The sequence below is a fragment of the Eulemur rufifrons genome, chromosome 6 (assembly GCF_041146395.1).
Source record: "Eulemur rufifrons isolate Redbay chromosome 6, OSU_ERuf_1, whole genome shotgun sequence".
Classification (NCBI taxonomy): Eukaryota; Metazoa; Chordata; class Mammalia; order Primates; family Lemuridae; genus Eulemur; species Eulemur rufifrons.
Window position 1 is genome coordinate 50,657,397 of NC_090988.1, and position 21,590 is coordinate 50,678,986.

General features: G+C 35.2%; 1 protein-coding gene across 2 annotated transcripts in view; it reads right to left on the reverse strand.

Moving 5' to 3' along the window:
- Positions 1–259: 259 nt before the first annotated feature.
- Positions 260–21,590, reverse strand: part of ACER3 (alkaline ceramidase 3) — a 129,727-nt gene continuing 108,396 nt past the window's right edge. For both annotated transcript variants that reach the window (XM_069469223.1, XM_069469222.1), the window contains 5 exons: positions 19,489–19,547; positions 8,068–8,169; positions 5,918–6,022; positions 2,042–2,087; positions 260–1,513 (listed from right to left, as the gene is read on the reverse strand). In XM_069469223.1, the coding sequence (XP_069325324.1) occupies positions 1,460–1,513; positions 2,042–2,087; positions 5,918–6,022; positions 8,068–8,169; positions 19,489–19,547 (366 nt within the window). In that variant the 3' untranslated portion in view covers positions 260–1,459. The remainder of the gene's footprint in view (positions 1,514–2,041; positions 2,088–5,917; positions 6,023–8,067; positions 8,170–19,488; positions 19,548–21,590) is intronic.

Here is a 21,590-nt window from a genome sequence, read left to right on the forward strand (position 1 = left end):
CTGAATACTGGAAAAATGACAGAAATGTTTACCACCTTTGCATAAGGAAAAATGATTTTCCTTTTGAAGCTGTAGTTCAGGATTTAATCTTGAGTAATGTCGCCATGTAGTAAAAACAATCTGCCTTTTACAATTTATAAAGCAGAAAAAAGTTATAAAAATGCTAAATAGTACAGCACTACAAATATGGTAATAAATGAGCAAAGGAGTCAAATCAGGTTTTTATGTCAGGAAGGTGTTATGTTTATGAAAAGTGATTTAATCTGTTATGTATTCAAATGCAAAATAGAATTAGCTGTCTTAAGATGAGATTTTACTGCCATTTCTTAGCACCTTAATTTTTGTGGTTCTGGAAGTTACAAGTTAGTTACAGCTATTCTCAATCCTTATATCTATTTCCTTCACAGAAAAAAAAAAAAAATGAAGGGGCAGGTATTAATAAGCTTTATGCAAATAGGATCCTGATCCTCGTAGCTGTAGTTAATCTGACACACTACCCTGGGCATAACTGTAGCCTCTTTGAGAACTGGAAAATACTGCATTAAAAAATCAGAGTATAATGACATTCCCTGATAACTTCAAATAAGTTATGCTAGAAGGATGGACTATGGGTATCTAGACTACCAATCATGTTTGTCTAGCTATAAAAAAAGCAACAACTTAAAGATCTACAAAAATCAAAGGAAACAGAGCAACCACCTTTAGCTGGCTGAAGGTTCAGCATTCTATAGGTGTCCTCATGGAGCTTCAGAAAGGTTACAGGATGACCTTGTAGGTTATAGATCACTCTGACTGGCTGTGGCCACACACGGATATCCCATATCCCAGAGACCACCATAAATCCTGACATATGACAAGTATAAGACCCAGTGGCAGGTCTGAGCTTGCTGGACACTCCGACTAGCATTGGGACAGACAGTGAAGAACTACACAGAATCTTATAGCTAGCTCTGTTTTTACCTTGGAAAACCATCCATGAGGTTAATATGAAAACAATATAAATCAAAGCTGACACAGCTAAGTGCTGGCTCACAGCTGACCATCCTGATACAGGGTTTTGCCACTCCCTAGCTGACCATTTTTATTATTTAATCAAATATTAAGAAAGGTATAATTCACATGCAACCCTTGTCATAAAAGAGAAAAAGGTTAATTTCCTACAACCAGCACAAACTGTTAACCTGTTAAGAAAAGCCCAATTTTTTCAGCATTTGAGTATATACATGTACATCATATCTGTTTCTTTATAAACATCTTAGGGTGAGAGGAGGAGGACAAATGAAATAAAGCCATGAGCTAAATACCCAACAGGCCCCATTCCTCATTCTCTATGTGGCTGGCAGCATTAGTCAGAATGTCCTTCCTCTGCTGTGATGGTCATGATATATTTAAGGATTTCCTTATTTATACTGTCAGGCCAGTGGCAGGTGTTTTTTTGTTTTCTTGGTAGAATAATTCATCAGTGCTTCCTGAGAGGCTCAAACAGGATCACTGGCCAGATTCCGAAGAGAAACTGTTTGGAAATAAGTTAGGACAAAATGAAAGAAGGTAAAAGTATTCCATGTTATGTTATCCCTGAAAAAGAATGAGAAAGAATCCAGGGGGCTGTGACTATAGTGCTTGGTAGGTTTGCTAGTGATTGTCCTGGTACTAGTAGCCTGAGCACAGCATATTCCTTCTAGACTTGTACCAGATCTCAGAAAGTATTTTTATTTAATTTCTTTAAATGTATTAAACTGCTACTTTGTCAAGGATGGGGGTGGGCACATAAATCATTTCTGTTCCTTAAAACAACTCTGCAATGTAGCTACATTAACAACTCCATTTTACTGTTGAAGAAACCGAGGCTTAAAAAGAAGAGACTTGTCCAAGAACATGCAGTAGTAAATGGAAGACTTTAGATTCAATGCCTCCTGTTCCAAAGTCTGTGCTCACTCCATTACTTCTCCACAGCCCCCTTTCTTCTTCTTTCACCTCTATCTTATCCTCCTGATACCCCCCCAGCACACAGATACACACAGAACCTAGGAAGTGGACTTACCTTCACTTTTGGCCTGTATTTCAGATAAAGTGTTCTTGTATATAAACTGAAAGAAAAGGGGGAGGGGAAAGCTCTTCAGAATAATTTTTAATTCATGCAAACTGGCTTAGTGACAAATTTAACCATAGTGCCTCTGTATACACAAAGAAAAAACAACGTAAGTATACCCTATATTCATTCATCAACCATTTTTTTTGAGTACCAACTCGGTGCAAAATACTTGGCAAGCTGCTAAGTGAATGATCACCTCATAGACTGTGACCTCAAGATGTTTGTAGTTTAGTAGTGAGTATTCTGCTAATGCTTGAGATAATTCATATCACAATTAGCTTTTCCATTTTTGAAGATATATGGTACTAAGGATTAGAGTTAGAATATTTTAAAAATGGGTATATCAGCTCTACAAGGATTAAATAGAGGTAGTATGAGATAACCAGCAAGAAAACCAAGTTTCCCTCAGTATCCTTTACCGTCAGTCACCTCTGGAGGTGAAATCAAATTCTAAAATCAGTGCATATAGCAAAATATAGTTGAATTTATCCCAGAAAAATTCATTAAACTGTCCACATCATACAGCATACATACTTTCATGTATAGTACACTATTTAAATGTATTTGAATAGTAATATACAGTATATCATGTACACATATGCAAAACATAATTTTATAGTACAGGTTGAGCATCCCTAATCTGAAATCCAAAATCTGAAACTTTTTCAGTGTTGACATGATGCCACAAATGGAAAATTCCACATCTGACCTCATGTAACAGGTTGCAGTCAAAATACTTACTGAAGGACTAGAGCAGTGTGCATTCATGACAGAATGAGATGATGTCAATTTATAAAATCAGAGATACTTCTTTGATTTATAAACCATTGTTAATGAGGCAGATGACTCTGAAGGAAACATTTTAAAAAGTCATCCAGCAGAATGCCTCCTTGTCCCTAGGGACTCAATTCCTGGTCCCTCAACTTCTTCTGATGTTATCACCTAAAAAAAAGTACAGTGTACAATAACCTTTCAATCAAAACACATCATTGTAGGTGGAGAAAGCCTACCATTGTTTGTTTTTGCTGCTGTTTAACAGGTGATACAGGCATTCTGGTGGTGCTACTGTGCTGCTTAGATATCCTATACACATTATTTTTTCACTGTATTAATGGTATGTCATATTTTTTACTGTTAAATACTTATGTGTGAGTAAGTATAAGAAAATGATTGCTTATTGGTAGCATATAAATTCAGAATCAGGGATGATGGTGATGTCAAACAATCACAGATTGTCCACATGGGTGGCAAGATAGTGACACCTTTGCTTTCTGATGGTTCAATGTACACAGACTTTGTTTCATGCACAAAATTATTAAAAATATTGTATAAAATTACCTCCAGGCTATGTGGATAAGGTGTATATAAAACATAAATGAACTTCGTGTTTAGACTTGGGTCCCATCCCCAAGATATCACATTATATATGTGCAAATATTCCAGAATCCAAAAAAAAAATCTGAAATCTGAAACACTTCTGGTCCCAAGCGTTTCGGATAAGGGATACTCAACCTGTATTTTAAACAAGAGAAAGAAAAGGTGAAAAAGCATGAGAGGTAAATTTGTGTAATTTAATGTGGCTATTTACTGTATCCAAAATGAACTGTAAGAGGAGCATCAAATATTATTTTATTAAGAATAGTCTATTGTCTTAAAATACAATCTTACTTTAGCAGTTTTTCAGATATTAATCTCTAAAATAAAGTTGTGACCTTTTTCTTTCTGTTCAGGAAAGAGTCATGAACTGGGGCAGAGATGCCCAGGATTCAATCCTTGCTGTTACCTCTACCACTCCCAACTGTTTAAGTACCTACAATGTGGGGAGAGGCATTGGACCAAGACACATTTCATTCTTAAATTATTCTGAGTAGATGGGTATTATTATTCCTGTTTTGCATATAAGAAATGGTCTCAGTAAGGTCAAACATTTCATTCAAGGTACCAAAGCTAGTAAATAATAGAAGCAGGATTTGAATTCAGGTTCTGATAACTGTTAGCCAATATACTGTATTCTATTTAACTAGCCAGTAACCCTGGGCAAGTCACTTCTCTCTGGGCCCTAGTTTCCTTCACCATCAAATGAAGAAGTTATGTTACATAATTTCTAAGGTCTCACGGGAGTCTGTCCCTGGGCTCAAATTCAGGTGATAACACTAATTGGCCATGAGATCATGTGTGAGGTACTTGATTCTTGGAGCTTGTTTTTCCTCAAGCATAAGATAATACTTGCCTCACAGGACTGTCATGAAGACTATGAGCTTAAAATTCAAACTTTTTATTATGGGAAATTTCAAACATAAACAGAAGTATCCATCACATAAAGTTGTTAAAAATATTGTTTTATCTTTTTATATTTACGGCATCAATAGTAATGTTTCCTTTTACATTTCTGATGCTGGTTATTTATGCTTTTCCTCTTTTCTTTTAGTTTAGTCATACCAGATGTACCAGTTATTAAGTTACTGTATCTCAGTTCCAAATCTACCCTTTTTAAATAACAGCTTTTATTTTGAGGTATAATTGATATACAAAAAATTGCACATACTTAATGTATATGATTTGATGAGTTTGGACTTATGCATATGCTCATGAAACCATCACCACAGTCAAGGTAATAAACATATCCATCACTTCCAAAAGTTTCCTCGTGCCCCGCTCTTATTTTTCTGGTACACTTGAGATCTACCAACAAAATTTTTAAGGGCATAGTAGAGTACTGTCATCTGTAGGCACTAGGTTGTACAGCAGATCTCTAAAACTTATTCATCTTGAATAACTGAAATTTTATATTAATTGAGCAATTCATTTCCCCCATTTAGATAATTCAGGTTGCATGAAAAGTTAATATCCAGATAGATGAGATGCAAATGTTATTATGGGAGATATTTTTAAAATTTCACTTGAGTAAATTTTTACATTTTTTCAAAGGAAAATTTTCTTTCCCTTTCTACAAATATTTCAGCTTTCTCAATTCCTGAGAAGCATTTGAGGTTAAACACAGCCTGATCCAGTGGTAAAGAGATCAATATGTATACACTCATTCATTAAATCATTTAACAATATATACTGAGTGCTTACTATGTAGCAGGAATTGTTCTAAGCATTTGGGAGGGTAGCAGTGAAAAAGATAAAGTCCCTGCTCTCAAGGAACTTACAGTATAGTTGGGGGAGGTAAACAAGTAAATAAATACATAACTGGTTATAAATATTTTGAAGAAAAATAAGGCCTGGTAAGGGGAGAGAGAGTGATATGGAGATATTAGTTGGATGGGGTGATCTGATTTTATTATAAATGGCTGACTTCCCACAGACTTTTTAATAGGGGAAGAGAAAGGAGGGAGGATAGAAGTAGCAACCAATTTATTTTAGGGGAAGGAGACTGATGAAGCTAGGTACTTCAGGCACTCGAGCTTTCATAGTTCCCTATGCAGGGAATCAGCCTGCTGTTTTTTTTTTTTTTTCTTCTAAATTTGTTCTTTACAAACAGAGATATGCTGATCAACAAGAAACTGGAAATGTTTATATCCTACCTGCACTAAAAAAGGGGATGAATGATTGACTTAGAATATAATATAGATCATGGTTCAGAGGTCAATTAGTAACTGCCTTACTTTAAGGATAAGAAAACTGAGATTCAGTTTTCTGAAAATGGTGAGGGACTTGCTTAAAGTTACTCAGTGGTAGACACAAAGCTGGAACATAAGTTCCTGATTCTGTCTCTAACATTTTATATTTATACTGTCCTATTTGAAGAGAAGACACAAAACAAAACAAAACACCCACAGAAAACTGCAATACTAGGCTAAAAAAGTCACTATTTCCTACCTGAAAAGGATGTGAAGGTAAGAACCAAGGCCAGTTAAAATATGCCACCATGCATGAAATTGTGTGGTAATACCTATGATAGGCGGCAACTTCTTTCGAAAGTTCCTGTGTGGAGAAGGGGGAAAAATCACCACATTAAATTTTTAAAATGTTTAGCAACTAATGCTGACAGCCTTAGAGCATTTTGAAATATTTAATATCATTCTCAAATATGGAAATTATTTAATTTCCTTGAGTCTCCTTAGTCTGACATATTGTTTTCCAAAGTGTATTTTGAGGAATAATATTCCTGGTAGAAGTTCCATGGAGAAATGACTCTAGTCAAATAATTGTGGGAAACATTATATAATTTATTGCCCTTTTGGAGACTTTTTATGCATATTAACACATTAAAGGCTCTGAAAAGTCTGACCATAAAGAGTTATCTTTAGTTTTTCAGGTAACCTGCTAATCCATGGAACCCCCTTTTCAGGTAATACTTATAAACACTTACTGGAACAAATGCTTTCTGAAACACACTTTGTGAAACAATAGTTAGCTATCCACTCAAGAAACTGGAGACATGTTTTTCCTATGTCCTACAGTCATCATCATCATCTTAGTACAGCAACATACATTCTATAAAGTCCTTTTATATATATTATTTCACTTCATAGTCAGGGATTCTTTGGGGAGGTGATTAATAGCTTTGCTTTACAGATTAGGAACCTAAAATTCAAAAAGATTAATTGAATTGCCCAAGTCACTCAACTAGTGGCTCAGCTGGGTCTCAAATTCTGGATCTTTTGATTAAATGTATACCATAGTAATATTTATTAGAGGAAAAAAACCAACGTGAAACACCAAATTATTTTTCTAGACAATCCACATATTTTTGAGACAATTACTTCCTATAAGAGCCTACTTTTATTTATGGTAGGACTTTCCAAAGCCTTTAATCTGTTAATACGCATTAAAAATCTCCAAGAGGGCAATAAACTATATAATGTTTCCCATACTTATTTGACTACAGAGTCATTTCTTCATGGACATTCTGCTAGGAATACTATTCCTCAAAATATACTTTGGAAAACAGTATGGCAGGGGATGATGAACAGTGTAAAAGCTCCAATGGGGGGTTCTGCCGGGTATTCCTTAATTCATAACCACTCACCTAGATCTTAGTTTTATGAGCACGGTGTATTACTTATTTACAATTAAAGTCTACATTAACTTATTAAACTTTTTACTATGGAGAATTTCAAATATGTGTAAAAGTAGATAAAATAATAATGTATTCATTACCCAACTTCAACAATTATTAATTTATGGTCAATCTGTGTCACCTAAACCCTCATCCACTTCTCTCTCTCATGTTATTTTGAAGAAATCCCAGATATTGTATCATTTTAATCTCTAAATATTTTAGTATGTATCTCTAAAAGATGAAAACCTCCTTAAAACATAACCACAAATACCATTTAACTCCTAGAAATATCAACAATAATCCCTTAATATCATTAAATTTTCAATTACTGATCAACAGTCTAAATTTCTCTTATTTATTTTTTTACAGTTGGTTTGAAATCAGGATTCAAAAGGGCCAACACATTGTATTTGGTTGATATATCTCTTAAGTCTCTTAATCTATATGTTCTTGCTCCCTCTTTTCTTCCCCTTTGCCATTTATTAGCTGAAGGGACCAGATCACTTATCCTGTAGATTTCCTACAGTATGAATTTCGCTGATTGTCTCCCTGTGGTTTTGTTCAATATATTCCTCTGTCCTCAGTTTTGTTTATGCAAAATCGTTAGGTCACAGAATTTTGAGCTGGAAGGACCCGCTAGTTTAGTCTATTTAACATGCTCATTTTATAGATATTGAGGCCCAGAAAGATAGTGTCTTAGTAACAGACTAGAATCCTGAGACCTAGTCTAAGATTCAAACTCCTGTCAACACATAATTGCTATTAAAAGGAACACTTATCTTTTTAAGAAAATAACATTAGGCATATGAAAAAGTGCAAATTTTACATGTATTTTATGTGCTTATTACAAATCATTCTTATTTATTCGATGAAGCAGATTAGGTAAGTTTCAAAGATGTAATCAACATTTGAATAACTTGAATGCTTCCAAAAATATTTCTCAAGGAATGAAAATATACCTTACCTCAGTGAATCACAAAAGATGTTATCTATATTCCATAAGAAAAATCCTAATAAAAATATACCCAAGGATGTATAACCCAGTCCTCTAAGCCATGGATAAACCCTGTGAGGGGAAAAAAAAGAAAAGCAAAATAAAATTTTCTCAACTCATGTCATGATCAGAGATTAAAGTCATCCCTTTCCTTCTTCTTTCTTCTCTCTCTCTCTCTCTTTCTTATTTTAGGAATGGGGTCTCACTTTGTTGCCTGGGCTGTAGGAGTACAGTGGCTGTTTGCAGTGTGATCGCAGTGTGATCATAGTACATTACATCCTTGCATTTCTGGTGCTCAAGTCATCCTCCCAAGTAGCTGGGACTACAGGTGCGTACTACCGCACCCAGCTCACTTTCATGAGAAGAAAAGGTTTTTGTTACTATTAAAAGCAAACCTGGGCAGGATCTGGGGAAGGGGAGGCAGTGCCATGCCCCCCTGTGAACGGGGCAAGAAAAAGCCCCTAAAACAGCCCAAGAAGCAGGTCAAGGAGATGGACAAGAAAGATAAAGTGTTTAAGCAGAAACAAAAAGAGGAGCAGAAGAAACTTGAGGAACTAAAAGCGAAGGCCATGGGGAAGGGCCCCCCTGGCCACAGATGGAATTAAGAAATCTGGCAAAAAGTAAGCTGTTCCTTGTGCCTGAGGTAATGGTGACCCTTGACTCCTATTTAAACATCTATATTCCCTGTCATAACATCTTTCGCCACCCATAGCTAAAATGAAGTGTTGTCTTGGAGCCTATTGTACATTTAAGAATAAACTTTTATAAAAAAAAAACAAAAACAGCAAACCTATCTGTTAAACTCTCTAATACATTTGCCTACTATATTTAGCCACTTAAAGGTACTGGGAGAGAATGGGCCATCAAGACTGCCAAGTATATCAGGAAGGTAATCTGAAAGTGCCCAACAACTTTTTCAGTCCCATAGAAGAGGTGGGGGATGGTAAGTTAGAATTAACATGATTGAGTCACATGCTCCATGTCAGGCACTGTAGTTAAAACACACACACACACACACACACACACACACATTCATTCATTAAATCACTTAATAATATATACTGAGTGCTTACTATGTGCCAGGCATTGTTCTAAGCATTTGGGAAGGTAGCAGTGAATAATATAAAGTCCTTGTTCTCAAAAAACTTACAGTATAGTTGGGGGAGATAAACAAATACATAACTGGTTATATATACCTTGAAGAAAAATAAAGCCTAGAAAGGGGTGAGAGAGTGACATGGAGGTATTATGTGGACGGTGTGTGTGTGCACACACACACAAAATCTTCAAATAAACCCTGTGAGGCAAATATTATTATTTTTACTTCACTGATGAGAAAAATTGAAGCTTGGTGAGTTACCAAAAATAACAACAGCAACTTACATGTTTTTTATAGCTTCAATGAGGTATAACTAACTTACATTAAACTGCATTTATTTATTTACTTATTTATTTTGTAGAGACAGGGTCTTGCTCTGTCACCCAGGCTGGAGTGCAGTGGCATGATTACAGCTCACTGCAGCCTCAAACTCCTGAGCTTCAAGTGATCCTCCTGCCTCACCCTCCTGAGTAGCTGGGACTACAGGCACATACAACCATGCCCAGCTAATTTTTCTTATTTTTTTGTAGAGAAGGGGTGTCGCTATGTTGACCAGGCTGATCTCAAACTCCCAGCCTCAAGCTATCCTCCCACCTCGGCAGGCATGAGCCACTGCACCCAGCCAAACTGCATATATTTAAATTGTAGATCTCATGAATACATCTGTATATACGTATGAAACCACCACCACAATCAAGATAATAAATCTATCTATCACCTCCAAAAGATTAGTTAATATTTTTTTTAGAATGTTACATATATAGGATTATACAATATATATCCTTTATTGTATGGCTTCTTTCACTTGGCATAATTATTTTGCAATTCATCCAGGTTGCTTCATTTCCTTTTATTGCTGAGTAGTACTCCATTGTATGGATACAGCACATTTTGTTTATCTGTCCAAATGCTGGTGGACATTTGTGTTGTTACCAGTTTTTGACTATTACAAATAAAGTAGCTATGAACATTCATAACTAACACTTTGCATGGACATATACTTTCATTTCTCTTGGATAAATAGCTAGAAGAGGAATGACTGGGTTGTATGGCCGGTAAATATTTAACTTTTTAAAGATACTGCTAAACTATTTTCCTAAGTGACAGTACCATTTTACATTCCTACCAGCTGTATGAGTGTTCCTTATCCTCATCAACACTGGTATGATGTCAGTCCTTTTTTGTTTTAGCCGTTCTGGTAGGTGTGTAGTGGTATCTCACTGTGGATTAATTTGGATTTCCCTAATGACCGTTACTCAGCATATTTTCATGTGCTTACTATCCATATATCTTCTTTGATACAGTGTTGTTTGCCACCTTATTGAGTTGTAAGAGTTCTTTATATATTCTATATGTAAATCCTTTGTTGGATGTATATTTTGCAAATAATTTCTCCAAGTCTGTGACTTGCCTTTCATTTTCTGAACGCTGTCTTTTGAAGGACAAATTTTTTTTTTTTTTTGTGACAAGAGTCTCACTCTGTCGCCCTGGGTACCAGAGTAAAGTGAGTGGCGTCATTTAGCTCACTGCAACCTCAAACTCCAGGGCTCAAAGGATCCTCCTGCCTCAGTCTCCTGAAGAGCTGGGACTACAGGCACACACCACAATGCCCGGCTAATTTTTCTATTTTGAGTAGAGACGGGGTCTCACTCTTGCTCAGGGTGGTCTTGAACTCCTGGAGCTCAAGCAGTCCTCCCACCTCGGCCTCCCAGAGTGCTAGGATTACAGGCATGAGCCACCATGCCTGGCAGAAGAACAAAAGTTTTTTAATATTGATGAAGTTCAATTTATCTATTTTTTTCTTTATAGTGTATGCCTTTTGTGTCCTAATTAATAAATCTTTGCCTAGCCAGAAGCCACAAAGACTTCTCCTACATTTTATTCTAGAAGTTTTATAATTTTAGCTTTTACATTTAGGGATATGACTAACTTCTATTAAATTTTTATAATGGTATGAGGTTGAAGTTCGTTTTTTTCCATAAGAATATTCAGTTGTTCCAGAACAATTTGTTGAAAAGATTATCTTTTTCCCACTGAATTACCTTGGCACATTTATTGAAAATCAGGTCAGTATCAGTATATGGGTCTATTTTTGGATGTTCTATTGATCTGTATTTCATCCTTACCATTAATACAACATTGTCTTGATTAGTATAGCATAGGGTAAATCAAGTAGTGTAAGTCCTTTAACTTTGTCCTTTTCTTTTTCAAAACAGTTTTTTTCTTTTTTGTTTACTATAGATTTTTTGTATCCCCATGTTAATGTCAGAATCAGTTTCTCAATTTTTATCAACAAGGCTGCAGAGATTCTGATTGTGATTGTATTGAACCTACTAATCAGTTTGGAAGAATTGGCATCTTAACAATATTGAGTTTTCTAATCCATAAAATGGTATATATCTCCATTTATTTAGGTCTTCAACTTATCTTAGCAAAAAATTGTATATTGTAGTTTTAATGGTACAATTTTATATATATTTGTTAAATTTGGTCCTTTAACATTTTGGGTTTTTTTTGATGTTATTATAAACTATACTTTAAAAATTTTTTGTAATTGTTCACTGCTAGTACATAGAAATAAGATTTTTTTTAATACTGAATAGAATCTTGTGACCCTGCTAAATTTCATTGTTTCTAGTTTTTTTGTACATGTTCTATGAAATTTTCTGTACCTGATCATATTATCTGCAAATACCATGTTTCACAAGACTTTTAATAGTATAATGTTGAATAGAAATGGTGAATGTGACAGTATATATCCTAGTTTTACTCTTGATTTTAAAGGGAATTTTAAAAATATATCATGACTAAGTGAGTTATATGCTATAGAGTTCATAGGTTAAGAAAGTTCCTATCTATTTATTACTAGTTTATAAAGGTTTTTGTTTTTATTTTGTCTTTTTTAAGGTCATAAATAGGTGTTGAATTTTACAGAATGCTTTCTCTAAATCTTGGTATCATCATGTAGTTTTTCTACTTTATTTTTAAATATGGTAGATAGCAATAATAGATATTTTCAAATATTTTGTTATTTAACTATAAGTATTTGCATATAAATGAACATAAAAGGTGATTAATTTAAAAATCATCAGCAAAGCACAAACATGGCAATGTAGGGACAGGGCATTATTGCCACTGCTTGGTGAAAGTTCTCAAGAGAAGATAAGCTTAAGAGAGTCATAATCTGGCTTCAACTTTTCAGAGAGTTTATTACAGTCCCCATTTGGGGAGGGCAAGAATGAGTCCCAGGAAACATAGGGCTCAACACAGTGAAGGCATCTGGTAGTGTGGGCCAGATGCTGAAATATGACAGGAATATGATCAGTAGGAGTGGGGTGCTGTGTATTTTCTGCTTCTAAACTTACCATGGCCATTCTTCAGCTCTCAGGAGGAGTTCAAAACAAAATTCTTCTGTGGGGTGAAATGAATGTCTTTGATTATCCAGGTAGCAAGGCACGAAGAAGAGAGCAAGAACATCAGCACATGGTCCATGCAGGCTAAGTACTGATAAGATTCTGAGGACTTACTACCCGTATATTATCAGGTGCCAGAGTATGTAATACAGAAGGCCCTCAACATATCTCTGTCTGTAGTCATACTGCTTCATTGTGGACTGGCTGCCTGTCTAGTGTACAGCTGTCATCCCTTCCCTTCACCTTGGGAACAGCCTTCACCTCTCTCCTGTATAGGATCTCCTGTCTTATATCACATGCATTCTTCCTTTTTGTATCACTCTCTCATTTTGGTGAAATACCATTCAACAGGTTCCTAAGCAATAGTTTATGGGATATAAGGTTTGTTTTTTTGAGAAATTGAATGTATGAAAATATATTTTTCTCCATACTTTATTGATAGTTTGGCTGACTATAGAATTCTAGGTTAGAAATAATTTTTCTTTAGAAATTTGAAGACACTGATCTACTGACTGCTTGTTTCTAATGTTACTTTGGTAAGTCCAGAGCCATTCTGATTTCTGATGTTTTGTATGTATAACTGCCTCCCAACTCTATAAACGTGTGGAATCCTTCCTTTTTCTAGAATTCTGAAACTGGCATGGGTTTATGTCTATCCATTGTGCTAGGTATCCAGTGGGCTCTTTCAATCTAGTAACTCATATTGTTCAATTATAGAATATTTTCTTGAACTATTTTGGCGATTTCCTCCCTTCCATTTTCTCTGTCCCCTGCCCCTTTTTTTATGGTGGTTCTATTCTGGCTCAACATTATCTATTCAGTAATATTCCTATTGAGTCTGTTCTGTTTTCCATTTCTTTCTCTTTTTTGTCATATACTCAGAATGGCTTCTTTAACTGTATCTTTTATTTTATTTATTGATTGATTGAGACAGAGTCATGCTCTGTTGCTCAGGCTGGAGTGCAGTGGCAGGATCATGGCTCAATGTAACCTCAAACTCTGGGCTCAAGTGATCATCCTGCTCCAGCCTCCTGAGTAGCTGGGACTACAGGCACATGTCACCTTGCCTGGCTAATTTTTAAATTGTTGTTGTAGAGACAAGGTCATGTCTTTTCTCAATTCTAGAAAATTCTTTTTTTTTTTTCATTTTATTTTTATTAAGCACTATGTAACATACTGCATGCTACATAATACATTGTTTAACCTTCTAGCAGGAGTATATGACCATTACTATTTTTTCATCAATCAGGAAAATACTGCTTTAATCAATGTTCTCCAAAACCTTTGACACATAGTAATGATTAACCGATTAACTCCAGAGATGCACCTCTTTCCATCAAACTCCAATGATATACAAAATGGGCAACCCTTTTTCCTTGCCACCGTTAGTGAACCTGTGGATGTACTCAGTAGCCACTCTGGGAATGACCAAGCATGTGCCCATGATGGCAAGTACAGGGAGAATCTCAAACCACATCTTGGCACGGTTACCTAGGCCAAAATTCTGCTTCTTGAAAATTCTCACCTATTACTTCTTTTAATACCTCTGCTTTCCCTATTTTTGCTATTCTCTCCTTTTGGAACTGCAATTAGGCATGTGTTATTTCTCTGTGATGTTTTCTGACTTATTTATTTAGGCTTATCTTCCAAATTCATTCATTTTCTCTTCATCTGTGTCAATCTACTTTTGACTTATCCACTGTATTTTTTATTTCAATGATTTTTTTTTTTTTTTTTTTGAGACCAGGTCTCACCCTGTTTCCCAGGCTAGACTACCGTGGCATCAACATAGCTCACTGAAACCTCAAACTCCTGGGTTCAAATGGTCTTCCTGCCTTAGCTTCCTCCAGCAGCTGGAACTACAGGCATGCACCACCACACTTGGCTAATTTTTAAATTTTTTATAGAGATGAGGTCTCACTGTGTTGCTCAGTCTGGTCTCAAACTCCTGGGCTCAAGTGATCCTCCCACCTCGGCCTCCCAAAGAGCTAGGCTTTCAGGTGTGAGCCACCATGCCTGGCCTTACTTTAATGATTTTATTTTTAATGTCAGAAACTCCTTGATTCTCTTTTCTATCTTGACTTTCATTTTTGATAGTCTCCTGTTCCTTGGTCTCATTTTCACTTTCATTTCATTGAACATTTTCTAAATAGTTACTTTGCATTTCAGCAACTGATTTGAAGGGGTTATTTCTGCTGTTTTCTGTTCCTCCTGACTTTTGCTTATGGTGGCCTTTTTTCTTCCTTGGGTTTGGAATTATTAATTATGTGCACATGTTTGATATCCATCTGCAGAAACCCTGAGGGGGCCTACATTAAGGGTACATTTCTTTACAAATACTCAGGGGAGTTATTTTTCCTACCTAAAACTGAGGCTGAAAGATAAGGCAACTTGTCAACTGCTTTTACTGGAGGGCAAATTTTTTTCTAGGCCAGCCCACAGTATACCTCTTTGATGGTCCTGGTTCATTCTGTGTATGTGTGTGTGGTGATGGGGAAACAAAATAAAATGGCAGAGTTAAGCACTAATATATTAATAATTACATTACTGTAATGCTTTAAACACACCAATTAAAAGATACTAGAAGAGAGGATTAAAAAACATGACTCAACTATTAATATATGACGTCAAAAGGAAACACATTTCACATATAACAATATAAGCAGACCAAAAGTAAAAGGATGGCAAAAGATATGTCATGCAAACATTAATCAAAAGACACCTATGTCTTTGATGCCATCAGGCCTTGGCGAAAAACAAAAAGAAAAAAAGAAAAAAAAAGAAGCCTGTGTAAATATGGTTGTATTAATCAGAAAAATTAGACTTCAGGGCAAAGAAAATTACCAGAGACAGAGAGGGACATTACATAATGACAAAAGGGTCAATCTACCAAGAAGCCATAGCAATACTAAATGTTTATGCACCTAAGAATAGAGCTACAAAATATGTGAAACAAAAACTAACAGACTATAGGAGAAATACAGACAAATCCAAAATCGTGTCTGGAGACTTCAACAATCCTTTCTCAACAACTGGCAGAACAACTAGACAGAAAATCAACAACTGTACAGAAAAACTCAAAAACACCATTGTACATTAAATAGCTAACTCAGCAGGCACAAACTGCTTATTCCAAATAAAGGACTTGTCCTTGACTAACTCCAGGGAGATAACTTCTGAGTCCTTGGAAAGTCCTGCACAATAAGAGTGTCCTTGTATACCTGACACTTTGAGCCATGTCAGACAGTTTATGCTAATAACATGATTTATAGTGAACACCTGGTTTTTTTGGCCGTACTATATCAGTTTGATCTGTAGGTAATAAAGGGGTGGGGAACCTGCAGCCTTGGTGCCACATGTGGCCTTCTGGATCTTTGAGTGCAGCCTTCTGACTCAATCCAAATTTTACAGAACAAATCCTTTTAATAAAGGATGTTATTATAACATCTTTGCTGAGTTTTGTGATTTCTTCTAGCAAATCAATGAACCTGAGAGTGGTCTTGGGGAACACTGATACACCCATCAACCAAGAGGATCTAATTGACATTTATAGAAGATTTCACTCAACCATAGCAGAATACATATCCTTTTCAAGCAAACATGGAACATATGCTAAGATCTACTTGGCATAAGTATCCTTGGTATATTAGCCTGATCCATAATACAAACCTCAACAAATTTAAAAGAAATGAAATCACAGAGTGTGTTCTCTGACCACAATGGAATCAAACTAGGAATCAAGAAGAATGATAACATGAAAATCTCCAAATACTTGAATGCTAAACAACATACTTCTAAATAATCCATGGGTCAAAGAGGAAGTCTCAAGGGAAATTAAAAAAAAAATGAGGTGAATGAAGATGAAACTATAACATATGAACAGTTGTGGGACACAGCTAAAGTGGTGCTGAGAGGGAAATTTACAGCACTAAATGCTCATTAGGAAAGAGGAAAGTCTGAAATCAGTAATCTAAGCTTCCACCTCAAAAACCTTGAAAAAGAAATGCAAAATAAACCCACAGCAAACAAAAAGAAGAAAATAATAAAGAGCAGAAATCAATGAAACTGAAAAATGAAAAACAGAGAAAATTGATTAAACAAGTTCAAGTCACGGAAATAAAGCGATAAGGAAATAAAAACATGTACCAAAAAACAAACAAACAAACAAACAAACAACCTTCCTAGAACTGATTTCAGCAAGGTGGAAGAATAAAAGATAAAGAAAATCAACTGTATTTCTATATAATAACAATGAACATGTGGAGACCAAAATTTAAAAGTACAATACCATTTGCAATTGCTTAAAAAAAAGTTAAAACTACAAAATGCTGATGAAAGAAATCAAAGAAGAACTTCACAAATTGAGACATAATGTGTCCACGGATTGGAAGTCTCAACATAGTAAAGATGTAAACTCTCCGGCAAATTGAGATACATGTTTAACACAATTGCTATCAAAGTCCCAACAAGATTTTAAATTTAGATGATATTATTCTAAAACTTATAAGGAAAGGCAAAGGAACCTGAATACCTACAGCAATTTTGAAAAAGAAGAATGAAGTCTTGGGAGGAATCAGTCTCCATTACTGTGTGGTATTGGTGGACAGACATATTAATCAGTGGAACAGAATAGAGATCCTAGAAATAGACCCACACAAATATACCCAAATAATTTTTGACAAAGGTGCAAAAGCAGTTCAGTGGAGAAAGGATAGTCTTTGTAACCACTGGTCCTGGAACAGATGGACATACATGGATAAAAAATGGAACTGAAACCTCACCCTAAGCCTTACACCCTATATAAAATTAACTCAAAATAAATCATGGATTTATTTTGTGTAAATGTAAAACTATACAATCTTTTAAAAAAATGTTTGGCATCTACAGCAAGGTACAGAGTTCTGAGACTTGACACCAAAATCATGATCCATAAAGAGAAAATTGTAAAACTGATCTCATTGAAATTAAAAATGTTTGCTCGTTGAAAGAGAGGATGAAAAGATAAGGTATAGATTGGGAGAAAAATATTTACAAACCACATATTTGACATATATTATCTCTTGTTGTAAAAAAAGAGAAAATGGGCAAAGACATGAACAGAAATTTCACCAAAAAGGATATACATACAGCAAATAAACACATGAAGGTATGTTCAACATCATTAGCCATCAGGGGAATGCAAATTAAAAGAACGAGATATTAGTACACATCTATCAGAATGGCTAAAATAAAAAATAATAATAACACCAAAGGCTGGTGAAGATGCAGAGAAATTGAATCACTCATACATTGCTGGTGGGAATATAAAAATGGAAGAGCCACTCTAGAAAACAGTTCAACAGTTTTGAGAAAAACTAAATATATGATTACCATACAACCTAGCAATTCCACTCTGGGCATACATTCCAGAGATGTGAAAACTTATGTTCATACAAACACCTATATGCAAACATTCATAGCAGCTTTATTCATGATTACTAAAAACTGGAAACAATCCAGATGTTACTCAACAGGTGAATGGTTAAACTGTGCTATATCTATATATACATTGAAAGGAACGAAGTATTGATACACTCAACAACTTGGATTAATCTTCAGAGAGTTATGCTGAGTTCAAAAAGCCAATCCCAAATATTATACTATTAATATATGAGTCTATTTCTATAACAGTCTTGAAATGACAAAATTTTAGAAATGGAGGACAGATAAATGATTGCCAGGGGTTAAGAGACGGGGAGTGGAGAGTAGAGTGAGATAGGAGGGAAATAGATGTGGTTATAAAAGGGCAATACAGGGATCCTTGTGGTGATGGAAATGTTTTGTACTTTGACTGTATCAATGTCATATCCTGATTGTGATATTGTACTATAGTTTTGTAAAACATCACCATTTGAAGAAATTGGTAAGGGGTACATGGGATCTCTTACAAGGATCCCTTATTTCTTACAAATGTATGCATTTCTATAGTTATATCAAATTAAAAGTTTAATTAAAAAAGAAAAATAGAACAAACCCACAAATCATATTACTTATTTATTAAGCACCTGTTGTATGACCAGGCGCTTAATAAATAATGTTAAGGGTCTGAATGTTCTTTTTATTTTTTTTTTTGGAGACAGAGTCTCATGCTTGCCCTGGGTAGAGTGCCATGGCTCAGCCTAGCTCATAGCAACCTCAAACTCCTGAGCTCAAGCAATCCTCCTGCCTCAGTCTCCCAAGTAGCTGGGACTACAGGCAAATGCCACTATGCCTGGCTAATTTTTTTTCTATTTTTAATAGAGACAGGGTCTCACTCTTGCTCAGGCTGGTCTCGAACTCTTGACCTCAAGTGATCGTCCCACCTCGGCCTCCCAGAGTGCTAGGATTACAGGTGTGAGCCACCGCGCCTGGCCATGAATGTTATTTCTTACTTAATTTTCATGAACTCTTAAAGATTATGCCCATTTCCCAAACGATCTTTCATGGAACACTAATTCTTTGTGACATTAATAGCCTTCCTTGAAAGCTGTCATGTAAAAGTAGTTCCCTAGTCAAGTAGGTTTGAGAAAGATAAAAATAATTTTTTTTTATACTGTAGGATTTTTCAAGGTCGTTAAGATATGAATCAACATTGTAAATATTCAAAAGGAGGCCATCATACACACCTTTCCTCAAATTTTTTTAATTTTGGAACTGTTCTTTTCATCTAATGTCTATTAACAACTTGCCTGAATAACTAGTATTCCTTATAATAAAACATAATAAATGTTGGGTTATAGTTTTTCTATCAGCATCTCTGCTGAAGTGAGGTTTTATGTGTTATTTCAATTTAAGATACAGATTTACTGTTATGAGCCTGAATATACTTCCGTCATACTGTAGGTGATCCAAACTACTTACCATGTAACAATATAAATAGATCGAAGTACTAATGTGAAGACCAACATTCCATACATGACCTGAATAGGAAACGAAAATGAAGTTAGTACAATTATTATTCTTTGGCAAAGGAAGTGCATTTTGCCTACCAAAATACCTCTCCAAATTAAATTTAAACCCTTATTATTTTTTTGAGATAGGGTCTCCATCTGTTGGGCTAGAGTACAGAGGTGTGATCATAGCTTACTGCAGCCTGAACTCCTGGGCTCAAGTGATCCTCCTGCCTTGGCCTCCTAAGTGCTGGGATTACAAGTGTGAGCCACTGTGCCTGGCCACACTTAGTATCTTTCACTATATTTTAAAGAACAGAATTTTTAAAAAATGTGTTAATTATGTTAGTACATCATGCTAACTTCTGAGGAAAAATTAAGGGCCTGCTTGTAAATAACCAGCATCAGAAGTCCTATGTCAATTTTAATTCTGAACGGATCCATGAAATTTTAAGTATCTGCTGAAACCTGAACAAATGTAATTTTGCCTCATACGTCCTAGCTCCTTCCCTTCAGCTCTGCCTTCAGCAGATACAGTAATTGTGCTTCCCATTTTCCAACAGTATAAACCTGTATCTTTTAAACTCTTCTCCTAAATGTCTCTGCATTCATATGCATCTTCCCCTGCATTCTTTCTGTCATCCCTAGTCTGCAAAGAAGTGATGCCCACTTCTTGACCAAGGTTAATCTATTCTCCTGTGTTCTTTATTGTATATGCTCCCACATCTTCCTAACATTGGCTCCTTTTTCTCTTCTGTATTGAGCACTGGGTGGTTACTACCTGGAAAATTGAACCAAGTAGGAAAACTTAACTTTTAAAAGTGTGAAATACTAAATTCAAAAAATTTGCATAGAATCCAAATGTACAGCTTAACAAATATTTACAAAGCCAGTAGTTGGGAAAGCACTACCCAGGGAAAGAAATGGATCCCAGTTAACATCCCAGAAGTGCTGCATGTGTGTCTTCCCAGTCCAATCCTCTCCTTTCCTCTTTAGAAGAAACTACTCTTCTTTTATAATAAACATTTGCTTGCTTATCTTTATATATTCACTAACTTAAACTGGTCACCTAAATATGCATTCCTAAATAAATAGGCTCTGTTTATTTTTGAATTATAATTCTTATTAACTTTAATTTTAAATTACAACAGAATAGCATTGTATGCATTTATGATTGCCTTGTCTTTTACTATTCAGTTATGTTGTCATAATATCCACGGTTTATTGACTTTTGGTGCTACGAACTAATTAAATAAAATACTGCAATTTACCCATTCTACTGTTGATGAACATTTTTGACTTGTTTCCAGTTTTCATTATTATGAATATTCTTATTCACACATTGTAGCCCATAAGTAACCAAGTTTCTCTAGGGTATGTACCTAGAAATATAATTGCTGCATCAAAGTGTATGTGTATTATACACATGACTAAAATAGGCAAACTACTTTATAGTCAATTTATACTTCAACCAATGTGTGTAAGTGTTTCTTTTGCTCCATATACTCACCAACACATGATATAGTAAGACTTCTTCTAAATTTCTATCTACGTGGTTTTGATATGTATTTCTCTGATTATATGTTGAACACTGCATTATCTTTACTGGCCATTTGATGTCCTCTATTATGAAATACCTGTTCAAACCTATTTTTCTATTTGGTCTGTCATTTTCTTACTTTAATTTTTTTTTTAACTTTAAAAATCTTTTAAAATTGAAATATAGCATGCACACAGACACACAAACACAACACAGAAAAGTACTCAAAACATAAGTACACAATTTGATGATTATCATAAAACAAACATCTTTGCAATTTTTGACTTTGTAGGTCAAAAAATGGAACTTTGACAGCATACCACCTCATTTGTCTCAAGCCCTACACCTTTTTTTCCCCAACATTTACCACTATTTCACCTCTAATTTTAGAGTCAGTTTTGTCTGTTTTTCAGCTTTATTGTAAATGGAACCATATAATGAATATTTATTTGCTAAGCTTCTTTTACTCAAATATGCATATTTTACATAGCCATCCTACTGTTGATGAATATTAGGGTCTAATTTTTAGCTAT